At 41.4% G+C, this 13,836-nt stretch overlaps 1 protein-coding gene across 1 annotated transcript in view; it reads right to left on the minus strand.

Annotated features, from left to right (window-relative positions):
• LOC124709020 overlaps window positions 1-13,836 on the minus strand; it is a 126,041-nt gene that overhangs the window by 102,490 nt on the left and 9,715 nt on the right. Inside the window, exons 3-4 of the mRNA XM_047240667.1 lie at window positions 8,173-8,437; window positions 1,131-1,316 (exon numbers count right to left, since the gene is read on the minus strand). Coding sequence (XP_047096623.1) covers window positions 1,131-1,316; window positions 8,173-8,437 — 451 coding nt within the window. The remainder of the gene's footprint in view (window positions 1-1,130; window positions 1,317-8,172; window positions 8,438-13,836) is intronic.

Consider the following 13,836-nt stretch of genomic DNA (forward strand, 5'->3'; position numbering starts at 1 on the left):
ATGACCTACAAAGCACAGGAAATAATGTCTGCGAGCGTCTGTCGTGGGGAGCTCGAGTGGTGAAATCGGTAGAGCGTTAGTTCATTGTACCAAGGGTACTGGGCTCGACCAATGGTCACGCCAGTTTTTGAACTGTAGTACGTGTAAAACTATTATATGACACAACATGCTCCTCACTTGTAAAAGGACTGTGCGGAATTTATAGATGTACAACAGTGCTGCCATCTAGCAGTCAATTACTGTTCTTTTTGTTGTCTTTGTTATTATTATTACTATTAATACTTTCACAAGTGTGATGCAATTGTTCCTTCATTCTTCTGTTCCGATTCTCAGTGTTTATTCTGTGAAACTAAAAATGTACCCTATAGGTTTGATACTTTCAAGTAAACGAAGCGAAAGCTATACATTCCGAACAGTCCTTTTACATGTCAGGAACGTATTGTGCCATATAATAGTTTCACGCTTACTACAGTACAAAAACTAGCGAGGGATCATTCGTACGACGAAATAACGCTCTTACGACTTCCCCTCATGAGCTCCACACAGCAAACGCTCACAACTGTGCTTTATTTGTGCTCCGGAGGTCATGTGGTACTTATTACTTACCGCTTACTCACATCCTCCTGTACGGCAGCACATTGCACGAATTGTATTCTATAGAGATGCAAAGTTCGGAACCCATCTCAGTGTCTGATATCTGAAGGTTTAGGTGTCAGCACTTGCTGCCTAGTGCTTGGCTGAGGCGTGCCAGTACGCTGTGTACCCGGGGCCGCTGTGGTCTCCCGCGACTGTGTGTGTGTGTCCTGGTCTGTGTGTGTGTGTGTGTGTGTGTGTGTGTGTGTGTGTGTGTTTGTTTGTATGTGCGTGTGTTGCTTCGCGTGAGCTGCAGTTCCGTAGTGCTGTTACTGCTGGCAGCAAAGGCAGTACACGCCCCCTAATTTCTGTTGGCTATTTCTATCGCCCCTCTAATCTTCCCCCTTGATCTAACACTCTAGAGCTGATACTCTAGCGCAGCGATACTCAAAGTATCGCGTATCTACGCTATTCTCTCACTTGCGATGCAGTTTCGTAAGAGGAGAGACGTCTTTCCATGCCCTAAATAACTGTACATTTTATCTTAACACTCTTACCTTCGGCTTTTGGCGAGAGGAACAGGAATGACGATGAGGCACCACCAGCGCTCTCCCCGAAGGTGGTGACCTTGGTGGGGTCACCACCAAAGGCCGCGATGTTCCTCTGTACCCACTGCAGCGCCAGCAGCTGGTCCTTGAGGCCCGCGTTCCCCGGGATGTCGTCGTTCTGCAGGCTCAGGAACCCTGCGACAGGTGGACAAACTGATCTCCTGTCGTTCAAAGCGACGGTGAACCTTCGCCTACTCCCTTCAGATGTTTTCCAGTGTGTCCACAATGAGCCTACTAGACAAAGGCTTGGTGCAGCAAAACTGAATACTACGCACTCAGAAGGCGGTTCAGATCCCTCCATTAGAGACGTTTAAAGTAAATTCCGGGTGTAATACAAGTGCTGAACATCCACCAACTGAGGCGTAGCGCCGTATACCGATCCTACCTTTGAGGCGGCTTAGTGGGAGATGTGTCTCAGAGCTGGATAGTGACAGATGGTGACGCGAGACTGGACGCGCACGTAGTTTATGTATCAGCCGATAGAGGACAATATTGGATCTGGGGACTGTGATTTTAGTTTCGATTGTTCCCACTAGAGTGCACTAAAGTAATAGAATGTTTTTCATAAACTGTCCTAGTATTTTCATAAAGTGTTGTTATATCTTTTTGTGTATGAAAAATGTTATAAATGTGTTTTAGCAGCATGAATGATGCTTGAGTGTGGTTTAAGTTTAACATGAAGATAATTGTTTAACGAGTTATGTGGTAGGATTTAGTGTGGGAACTTTTCGAAGAAGTATGGATATGGACAAAGGGATTTTTGTAGAACAGATTTGTAAAGTAAGTTTATGGTAAAGGGAAAGTTAATTCAGGTATAAATAACAATAGTAAATAGCTTTATGCATAAGCAATACTTCAGCATATTAGATAATTACGTCGGTAAAAACTACAGTCGTTAGGTTTACTATATAGCGTTTGGTTATTGATGAAAAGCGCGGATTGACGCGAGAAAATGTTGTTTTGCTATTGGCTGTTGAGTAAACTGACCAATGGTAAAGCAATATTCTTCGCGCACCTTTCTCTGCTGGTAGAGAAGACTTAGAGTATTCTAGAGAGGAGTCGGAGCCTAGCCATGAAACAGTTCGGACGTGTATAGTAGTAGTTCCCAGTGAAATGGTAAGTTGCCGGATCTAGCAGTGTTTCATACATCAAAACTGTGGTAAAGCGAAAACATAATTATTCCGATGGACGTGTAGAAATTTCGGAATTTTTAAGTGTTATTTTGTGACGAGAAAAGACATATATTCCGCGTGCCGTATTGAGCAGGTCGGTGGCTAAAAACTGTGACTGCATTTGGTACCGACAGACTTAATTTTTGGCGGGCATTCTCAATCAAAAACAATCAGAATTTTTGTAGCTATTACGTTTTCGGGAAATGTAACACAATAAACATGCTAACGTGAATGAAAAGGATTGTGAGTGACTGTGTTAAGACTAGCACGGACTTGGCAGTGATACTTGTTCACCTAAGTTTCAGAATATATTAACTGAGGACAAAATTTCCAACCTTTCATTTCGCGTGAAAACTTTCTCCCGAAACTTTAATTGCAGCCTGGTTCACGTCGAAGTACAGTAGGTTTCGCTCGGCTTCCCTACTGATGATATGCTGAGACAATGTTCACAGGTTCGTCGTAAAGGGACGGGAAGAACCGCGCCACAGCACCGCCTTTGCACATCATTGTGCAAAGCTAAATATTCGACTTTCCTGGGACCTCATGCTGTAAAGCCAGATATTCGAACATCAAGAGACACTCTTAATCGAAGGTGTTCATCAAGTATCTGGATCCCTGACTCTGATCCAGAACTGCAGTTACGTAGGTGTATTCAGCTTCGACCAATAACCTGTACTTGGCCTAAGATGCCTACGACTATCCTGGAGCATGAAGGACCGTTTTTAAATTATGAAGACAAGGAAGAGATTGAAGAAATGTGTGATGAGATAAGAGAAACTATTTAGAGAGTGAAGGGAGACGAAAATTTAGTAGTCATCGGGGACTGGAATTCGATAGTAGGAAAAGGAAGAGAAGGAACAGTAGTAGATTAGTATGGAATGGGGGTAAGGAATTAAAAAGGAAGCCGCCTGGTAGAATTTAGCACAGAACATAACTTAATCATAGCTCACACCTGGTTTAAGAATCATGAAAGAAGGTTGTGTATGTGGAAGAGGCCTGGAGACACTGGAAGGTTTCAAATAGATTATATAATGGTAAGAAAGAGATTTAGGAACCGAGTTTTAAATTTTAACACATTTCCAGGGGAATATGTGGATTCTGACCACAATCTATTGATTATGAACTGTAGATTAAAACTGAAGAAACTGCAAAAAGGTGGGAATTTAAGGAGATGGCACCTGGATACACTGAAAGAACCAGAGGTTGTAGAGAGTTTCAGAGAGAGCATTAGGGAACGATTGGCAACAACGGGGGAAAGAAATACAGTAGAAGAAGAGTGGGTAGTTTCGAGAGACGAAATAGTGAAGGCAGCAGAGGATCAAGTAGGTAAGAAGACGAGGGCTAGTAGAAATCCTTTTGTAACAGAAGAGATACTGAATTTAATTGATGAAAGGAGAAAATATAAGAATGCAGTAAATGAAGCAGGAAAAAAGGAATACAAACGTCTCATTAATGAGATCGACATGAAGCGCAAAATGGCTAAGCAGGGATGTGTAGGGGGCAAATGTAAGGAAGTAGAGGCATTTATCACTAGGGTTAAGATAGATAATGCCTACAGGAAAATTAAAGACACCTTTGGAGAAAAGAGAACCACTTGCATGAACATCAAGAGCTCAGGTGGAAACCTAGTTCTAAGCGAAGAAGGAAAGCCAGAAAGGTGGAAGGAGTATGTAGAGGGTCTATACAAGTGTGATGTACTTGAGGGCAATAATATGGAAATGGAAGAGGAAGTAAGTGAAGATGAAATGGGAGATATACTCCGTGAAGAATTTGACAGAGCACTGGAAGACCTAAGTGGAAACAAGGCCCCAGGAGCAGACAACACTCCATTACAACTACTGATAGCCTTGGGGGAGCCAGCCCTGATAATCTACCATCTGATGAGCAAGATCTATGAGACAGACGAAATACCCTCAGACTTCAAGATCAATACAATAATTCCAATCCTAAAGAAAGCAGGCGACGACAGGTGTGAAAATTACCGAACTATCGGTTTAATAAGTCACGGCTGCAAAATACTGATACCAATTCTTTACAGACGAATGGAGAAACTGGTAGAAGCCGATCTTGTGGAAGATCAGTTTGGATTCCGCAGAAATGTTGAAACCCATGAAGCAATACTTACCCTACGAATTAGAAGATAGATTAAGAAATGGCAAACCCACGATTGCAGCATTTGTAAAGTTACAGAACGTTTTTGAAAATGTTGACTGGAATAATCTCTTTCAAATTCTGACGGTGTCAGAGGGCACAAACAGGGAGCTAAAGGCTATTTACAATTTATACAGAAACTATATGGCAGTTATGAGTCAAGGAACATGAAAAGGAAGCAGTCGTTGGGAGGGGAGTGAGACAGGGTTGTAACCTATCCCCGACGTTATTCAATCTAAACATAGAGCAAGAAGTAAACGAAACCGAAGAAAAAATTGGAGTCGGCACTAAAATTCATGGAGAAGAAATAAAAACATTGAGGTTTGCCAATGACATTGTAATTCTGTCAGAGACAGCGAAGGAGCTGGAAGAGCAGTTGAACGGAGTGGGCGTGGTTTGGAAAGGAGACTATATGATGAATATCAACAAAAGGAAAACGAGGATTACTGAATGTAGTCTAATTAAATCGGTTGATGCTGAGGGAATTAGTTTAGGAAATGAGACACTTAAAGTAGTAGAAGAGTTTTGCTATTTGGGGAGCAAAATAACTGATGATGGTCGAAGTAGGGAGGATGTAAATGTAGACTGGCAATGGCAAGAAAAACGTTTCTGGAGAAGAGAAATTTGTTAACTTAGACTATAAATTTCAGTGTCAGAAGACTTTTCTCGAAGTATTTGTATGGAGTGTACCCATGTATCGATGTGAAACTTGGACAATAAATAGTTTAGATAAGAAGAGAGTGGAAGATTTCGAAATGTGGTGCTAAAGAAGAATGCTGAAAATTAGATGGGTAGACCACGTGTGTAATGAGAAGATACTGAATAGAATTGGGGAGAAGAGGAATTTGTGGCACAACTTGACTAGAAGAAGGGATCGATTGGTAGGACATGTTGTGAGGTATTAAGGGATCACCACTTTAGTATTGGACGGCAGCCAGGAGGGTAAAAATCGTAGAGGCAGACCAAGAGATGAATACACTAAGCTGATTGAGAAGGATGTGTGAAAGCTTGCACAGGATAGAGCAACATAGAGAGCTGCATCAAACCAGTCTGAGGACTGAAGATCATAACAACAACAACAAGTTATGAAAAGGCAATAAGTACATCTTCGTTTTTTGTGTATGAGAGTTTCATTATTCAATTGATAAGAAGCTCTATGACGTCTAGGACTTGTCTGACAACGTGATAGAAGACGAAATTCGAGTCGATATGGAAAACTTGAGACCAAATAAGAAAGAAGGGATAACTAACATTCTATCGAGATTTCTAAATTATTTGGGTCGTTGCAACCAAACGACTATTCAAGTTTGTGTGTAGAATCGATAAGACTGGTGACGTACCACCAGACTTTCGGAAAACTATCGTCCACACAATTCCGAAGATAGCAACGGCAGGTAAGTGCGTAAACTAACGCACAATCAGGTTAATAACTCTTGCACTCAAGCTGCTGACAAGAATAAAATACAGAAGAAAGGAAAACATTCTTGAGGTTCCGTTAGGTAACCATCAGTTTTGCTTTAAGAAATGTAAAGGCACCAGACAGGTAGTTCTCATGTTGCGCTTGATAATGGAAGCAAGTGGCTGGTCACGGCGGAGTTTCGAGTCCTCCCTCGGGCACGGGTGTGTGTGTTTGTCCTTAGGACAGTTTAGGTTAAGTAGTGTGTAAGCTTAGGGACTGATGACCTTAGCAGTTAAGTCCCATAAGGTTTCACAAACACTTGAACATAATGGAAGCAAGGTTGAAGAAAATCATTAGATGCTCATAGGATTCGTCGACTTCGAAGAAGCGCTCAGCAATGAAAAATGGTGCAAGATGTTCGAAATTCTAAGAAAAATAGGGGTAAACTCTAAGCAAAGACGGGTAAATTTTGTGCTAGAACCAAGAGGGAACAATAAGATTGGAAGTCCAGAACAAAGACCTCGGATTAAAATGGTTTGAGAAAGGGATGTAGTCTTTTCCCCAATCTGTACACCGAGGAAGCAATAGTGGTAATCAAAGAGAAGTTCATGAGTGGGATTAAAATTAAAAGTGAAAGAATATCAGTGATAAGTTTCCCTAATAACATTGCTTTTCCCGTTGAGTGTGGAGAATCACAGGATCTGTTGAATGGAATGAACAATATAATGAGCACAGAATATGAATTGAGATCAAATCAAAGGTAACGGGATGTAGCAGAAATGAGAATAACGATAAACTTAACATGGAAGTTGAACACTAAGTAAACGAAGTTGAGGACGACTGGTACCTAGCCAGCCAAATAACGCATGATGGACGAAACAAGGAGGATATAAAAATCAGACTAGCATAGACAAAGGGGGCATTGTTGGCCCAAAGAAGTCTACTGGTACCAAACATAAGTATTAATTTTGAGGAAGAAATTTCTGTGAATGTACGTTTGACTGATAGTATTCTGGTGGACTGATAAGATAAGCGGCGTGGAGGTTTTCCTCAGACTCGGCGAAGAAAGGAACGCATGGAAAACACGGTCAAGAAGAATGAGCAGCAAAATAGGATATGTGTCATGAAATCAGGAAATAAGCTCCATGGTATTAGAGGGAGCTGTGGAAAGTAAAAACTGTAGGGTAAGACAGAGATCTGAAAACATCCACCAAATAATTGGCGACGCAGGGTACAAGAGCTACTCTCAGATGAAGAGTTTGGCGCAGGAGAGGAATTGGTGGCGGGCGGCATCAGACCAGTCAAAACACTGATGACTCACAAAAAGTAATATTAATATGGTCAGTAAGATGACTTGATGTTGGGATGTGACGAACTGTAAAAAGGAGCTATTACGTTTGAACGTGCTCACGAACACAACAAGAAGCTGGAAAATTTTTTGGTGGAACGACCCGTGATTTCTCATTGGATTCACTAAGTTTCTTATAACTTAAAGAAATACAGCAACCAGCGAAGACACTTTTCGGATTATTACACATCTATAACTGGTGTAACACTTTTATACATTAGCAGTCACATTAATGTCACCCCCTGTCCGATGCCAGAACCTTTTATACCGCAGATCACTGCACATGAACAGTTTACAATCAGAGCCTTTTCGTAAATGGTTCCGGTCTTGGAAGGAAACTAATCATCAGACAAATCTCTCCCTTTCTGCGCTACCCCCAGGCTTTTACTGTTGTCTGCGACCCCCCCCCCCCCCCCCCCCCCGACACGCTTTGTATACCCTCCACTGCGACTGCTGCCACCTGAGGTGTGTCAGTGGTTGTTGCACGTTGATGTCTAAAACAGGCGGTGGTCACATTAATGTGGGTGGACCGTCTATAATATTGTCTAGATCACGTACGATGTAAAATATTAAAGTGTGATGACTAGTTCTAGTTGACTAAGTAATCATCTTCAGATCTGAAAACAAACAATTTTATCATGTGTGCTGTAAATCTGATTTGTTTCCTCAATTTCGAAATTTTTTGTAAGGTCAAGGTTGAGCGGTTAAAACTTAACTTCAGGCAATTTTCTTTTGTTTACTTGTTCCCAGATTGAAATATGGTTGGTTAGTTAACTGAAACTATTTACTATATTTTAATGTACAGGACCTAAATAATTATTAAGAATTTTTTTTTAATTTTAAGAGATTATTTTTTAAACTGGTTTGTTTTGGTGAGGTTTGGGATTGAGAATGGGAGCGATGCCGTGATTAGGTACTCACCCTGAGGACCCAGGCGGTAGTTGAAAGTCACTAGGAGGATACCGTTCTCCACGAAGTAGTCTGGTGCCTTTCCGTTGGACGTGCCAGCAGTGAAGCCTCCGCCGTAGATGTAGAACATTACAGGCAGTGGAGAGACGTCGTCCGTCTGGGGTACGAACACGTTGATGTGGAGGCAGTCCTCAGAGCCCCGGCCAGACTGTGAGCAGCTGGGGCCGAAGGTGAGGGCGTCCCTGACTCCAGTCCAGTTGGCTGCCGGCAGCGGAGCCTGCACACACCGGCGGCTTGCAGCAAACGGAAGTGACGGGGGCGTGTTACACAAATAACTAAACATAGTCGCGTGACTACTTGCACATTTTATGAAACATTTTAACACTGATAGCTGCCCTCTGCAACCTACATACAGCTTTTTTTTTGTTATTTCTATAAATTAGGGCATTTCAACTGAAAGACCCACGCACGTGACTGTCTGTAGGGAAAACTCAGGAAAACTGTGTAGTCTAAGGTATTCCTATTTTTAAGGTGATGAGCGATAGACGGAAACGCATAGAAATCATTAATTGTAATCTGCAACTATAGAAGGACAATATCGAATAGTCTAATTACCTAAGGATCGACTTGAGTGGGGAAAGTGGCCCTTAATTTGAAACTCAGAAATAAGGGATTAAAACCTATTTTAACAAAGAACTAAATGTCCTTTATTGTAAAACATTATTCGAATTAAATTATTTACAGTTTTCAGAAATAACAGTCAAATTGTACTCCTCCTGTACAGAATTCGTGGGCCCAGAGGGAACACAATTAGCAGTAAATTCACTGCTCTTCTGGTCTTGAATATGAAAATATTTCATCACGGCGCTGTCTGAATTCATCATTGTCATCAAAAAGAGCTCTTTTAGGTTTGGGTTTCAGGACGTCCGCATTTTCTATTTACTGCCTTTCCTTTCTTCGCCTGCTTTCGGTTTTTCCTTTTTCCTGCCTTTCCATATTTCCCGCTTCTGGGTACTCTTTATAAGAAGTTACTGTGACGCCGCCGAGTCCTTTTTCGGTCGCTGCTTTTCCTTTTTGCTCCCACACAAAGTGGCCAGAAGCCGCCGCCCAGACGGCCAATTTGCAGCAGTGGCGCCATTGTACAAAAGCTGTAGACCTTCTAATAGCATGACCGAACTTTCAATAACTAGAGAAGGATTACGTAGTCAACGTATGACACCTAAAAAGAAGAAACCAATATTCCTCCTCCATAATAGATTAATTAACTGACCACTTATCCTTACATCAGGATAACTAAAATCCACGGAAATCATTGCAATTCTGAGGAGCAGAATAGCAGACACGTTAGACTTCACTGGGTGACTTGTCGCTACAGGTAGAAAACACTGAAGCATTTCCCGCGCTGTGCCAGCAACGTATAACCTCCGGGACCTCAATGGTATCTTTGTCCGCCATGGACTCTTTGCCCGGCTCTCCCTCAAGCGTGTGACTGAGTTATTCTCGTTGTTCTGACTGAACGAATGGGAGAATCATTGTGCAATGAACGATTTGTCTACATGACTTTTATTTTTTCCACATTTACTGTTGCAATGAGTTCTGGCAGACTGCCATCGTCAGAAACTCTAATAAAAACAACGAAAACGTCTTAGAAAAAACGTTATATTAATTTCATTACGCCACTTACGGTTTAGAAAAAATACAACTGAACAAGTGAAACAAAATTTATCGATACAAATCCAGAGACCTAAGTGCACATCACCTCTTCCTCTGGTATGTTAATCAGTACTGTCTGCATTTCTAAAACACTCGAATAAATTCCTGTTTCTTATTAAGATAAATTTGAACTCGAAAACCCGTATGCTGACTTGCACAGTTTCTTGATCTGCCGATATTTTTGTACTAACTGAAGGCAGTGCTTGTGGGGATGCCGAAATACGATTTAAATTTCTTTATTTTTGTTTCTTTTTTCATTTCGTTTCGCAGTCATGTAAGTGTGGCTTCGATATGTTGTAACTGCCGTTTGTGGAATTATTATTTTTCATTTAGTGCTGCAGTGTGTTTCGCATGACATGTTAGTACTTTTGGGCAAAATATTTATATGACCATAAAACTATATATCCGTGTTAAAAATTGAAGTAGTTGTAATTTACGTAATAGTCAGCTTTGTGACATATCGATAGGTCGCTATCTGAGGTGGTTACGAAACAGTCTGGGTACTGCAGTGTTACCGGCAGTAAGCAAAGCACGGCGCAGGAATCGTAACCATGTAATCAATGTCCTGTTAGTTATACACGAAACACGGTATGAAAAGGGAACAGTTACTTTAGTATGTTCTATCATAAACATATCTTTTTTGAATTATTACGTGAAATTCTATGAACAGACTGTGAGATCATGCTTCATTTTTAAGTGGACGGTTTACCGTGGGAACGTAAACTATGGTGACTACGGAGTCTTTCGCGACGGAGTCCCTGCATAAAAAGTTCTCGGTTTACTTGCCGCGTCAAATTTGGATAAAATCCCGAGCTTTCGATGACTACCTCCGCCATCGCGGCAAGTAAACCGAAAACTTTTTATGCAGTGGACTGTGGTGTTTAAGCGTTTACTTATGATTAGCCCTCTTATTATAAGCTTCTGCTGAATTAGCATAAGAAGAGCCACGTACAGCACTAAAGATGTTGCAAATAGACTTTGATCTATGCTGCTGTGAACTGTGATTAGGCGTTCACATGAGTTTCGTAGAGAGGTTTCTACTACTGTTTACAATTAAAACGCAGAATCTTTTCTTTTTCTTCATATGAATTGTGTCGTGCGGTGCAACCAAGTCTGAATCGGACTCACGTAGACGTTTTCATGTTGGTTCCTATTACAAGACACAACTGAATTAATATGCACAGCTGTCCATACAAGCAGTAAACCAGAACAGGTTTTCAACGGAACTATTTTTAATGATGTCTATTACACCCCCCCATGAACCATGGACCTTGCCGTAGGTGGGGAGGCTTGCGTGCCTCAGCGATACAGATAGCCGTACCGTAGGTGCAACCACAACGGAGGAGTATCTGTTGAGAGGCCAGACAAACGTGTGGTTCCTGAAGAGGGGCAGCAGCCTTTTCAGTAGTTGCAAGGGCAACAGTCTGGATGATTGACTGATCTGGCCTTGTAACAATAACCAAAACACCCTTGCTGTGCTGGTACTGCGAACGGCTGAAAGCAAGGGGAAACTACAGCCGTAATTTTTCCCGAGGGCATGCAGCTTTACTGTATGATTACATGATGATGGCGTCCTCTTGGGTAAAATATTCCGGAGGTAAAATAGTCCCCCATTCGGATCTCCGGGCGGGGACTACTCAAGAGGATGTCGTTATCAGGAGAAAGAAAACTGGCGTTCTACGGATCGGAGCGTGGAATGTCAGATCCCTTAATCGGGCAGGTAGGTTAGAAAATTTAAAAAGGGAAATGGATAGGTTGAAGTTAGATATAGTGGGAATTAGTGAAGTTCGGTGGCAGGAGGAACAAGACTTCTGGTCAGGTGACTACAGGGTTATAAACACAAAATCAAATAGGGGTAATGCAGGAGTAGGTTTAATAATGAATAGGAAAATAGGAATGCGGGTAAGCTACTACAAACACCATAGTGAACGCATTACTGTGGCCAAGATAGATACGAAGCCCACGCCTACTACAGTAGTACAAGTTTATATGCCAACTAGCTCTGCAGATGACGAAGAAATTGAAGAAATGTATGATGAAATAAAAGAAATTATTCAGATAGTGAAGGGAGACGAAAATTTAATAGTCATGGGTGACTGGAATTCAAGTGTAGGAAAAGGGAGAGAAGGAAACGTAGTAGGTGAATATGGATTGGGGGACAGAAATGAAAGAGGAAGCCGCCTGGTCGAATTTTGCACAGAGCACAACATAATCATAACTAACACTTGGTTTAAGAATCATGAAAGAAGGTTGTATACATGGAAGAACCCTGGAGATACTAAAAGGTATCAGATAGATTATATAATGGTAAGACAGAGATTTAGGAACCAGGTTTTAAATTGTAAGACATTTCCAGGGGCAGATGTGGACTCTGACCACAATCTATTGGTTGTGACCTGTAGATTAAAACTGAAGAAACTGCAAAAAGGTGGGAATTTAAGGAGATGGGACCTGGATAAACTAAAAGAACCAGAGGTTGTACAGAGATTCAGGGAGAGCATAAGGGAGCAATTGACAGGAATGGGGGAAATAAATACAGTAGAAGAAGAATGGGTAGCTTTGAGAGATGAAGTAGTGAAGGCAGCAGAGGATCAAGTAGGTAAAAAGACTAGGGCTAGTAGAAATCCTTGGGTAACAGAAGAAATATTGAATTTAATTGATGAAAGGAGAAAATATAAAAATGCAGTAAGTGAAACAGGCAAAAAGGAATACAAACGTCTCAAAAATGAGATCGACAGGAAGTGCAAAATGGCTAAGCAGGGATGGCTAGAGGACAAATGTAAGGATGTAGAGGCTTATCTCACTAGGGGTAAGATAGATACCGCCTACAGGAAAATTAAAGAGACCTTTGGAGATAAGAGAACGACTTGTATGAATATCAAGAGCTCAGATGGAAACCCAGTTCTAAGCAAAGAAGGGAAAGCAGAAAGGTGGAAGGAGTATATAGAGGGTCTATACAAGGGCGATGTACTTGAGGACAATATTATGGAAATGGAAGAGGATGTAGATGAAGATGAAATGGGAGATATGATACTGCGTGAAGAGTTTGACAGAGCACTGAAAGACCTGAGTCGAAACAAGGCCCCCGGAGTAGACAATATTCCATTGGAACTACTGACGGCCGTGGGAGAGCCAGTCCTGACAAAACTCTACCATCTGGTGAGCAAGATGTATGAAACAGGCGAAATACCCTCAGACTTCAAGAAGAATATAATAATTCCAATCCCAAAGAAAGCAGGTGTTGACAGATGTGAAAATTACCGAACTATCAGCTTAATAAGTCACAGCTGCAAAATACTAACACGAATTCTTTACAGACGAATGGAAAAACTAGTAGAAGCCAACCTCGGGGAAGATCAGTTTGGATTCCGTAGAAACACTGGAACACGTGAGGCAATACTGACCTTACGACTTATCTTAGAAGAAAGATTAAGGAAAGGCAAACCTACGTTTCTAGCATTTGTAGACTTAGAGAAAGCTTTTGACAATGTTGACTGGAATACTCTCTTTCAAATTCTAAAGGTGGCAGGGGTAAAATACAGGGAGCGAAAGGCTATTTACAATTTGTACAGAAACCAGATGGCAGTTATAAGAGTCGAGGGACATGAAAGGGAAGCAGTGGTTGGGAAGGGAGTAAGACAGGGTTGTAGCCTCTCCCCGATGTTGTTCAATCTGTATATTGAGCAAGCAGTAAAGGAAACAAAAGAAAAATTCGGAGTAGGTATTAAAATTCATGGAGAAGGAATAAAAACTTTGAGGTTCGCCGATGACATTGTAATTCTGTCAGAGACAGCAAAGGACTTGGAAGAGCAGTTGAATGGAATGGACAGTGTCTTGAAAGGAGGATATAAGATGAACATCAACAAAAGCAAAACAAGGATAATGGAATGTAGTCTAATTAAGTCGGGTGATGCTAAGGGAATTAGATTAGGAAATGAGGCACTTAAAGTAGTAAAGGAGTTT

This window comes from Schistocerca piceifrons, chromosome 7, assembly GCF_021461385.2.
Source record: "Schistocerca piceifrons isolate TAMUIC-IGC-003096 chromosome 7, iqSchPice1.1, whole genome shotgun sequence".
NCBI classification, from domain to species: domain Eukaryota; kingdom Metazoa; phylum Arthropoda; class Insecta; order Orthoptera; family Acrididae; genus Schistocerca; species Schistocerca piceifrons.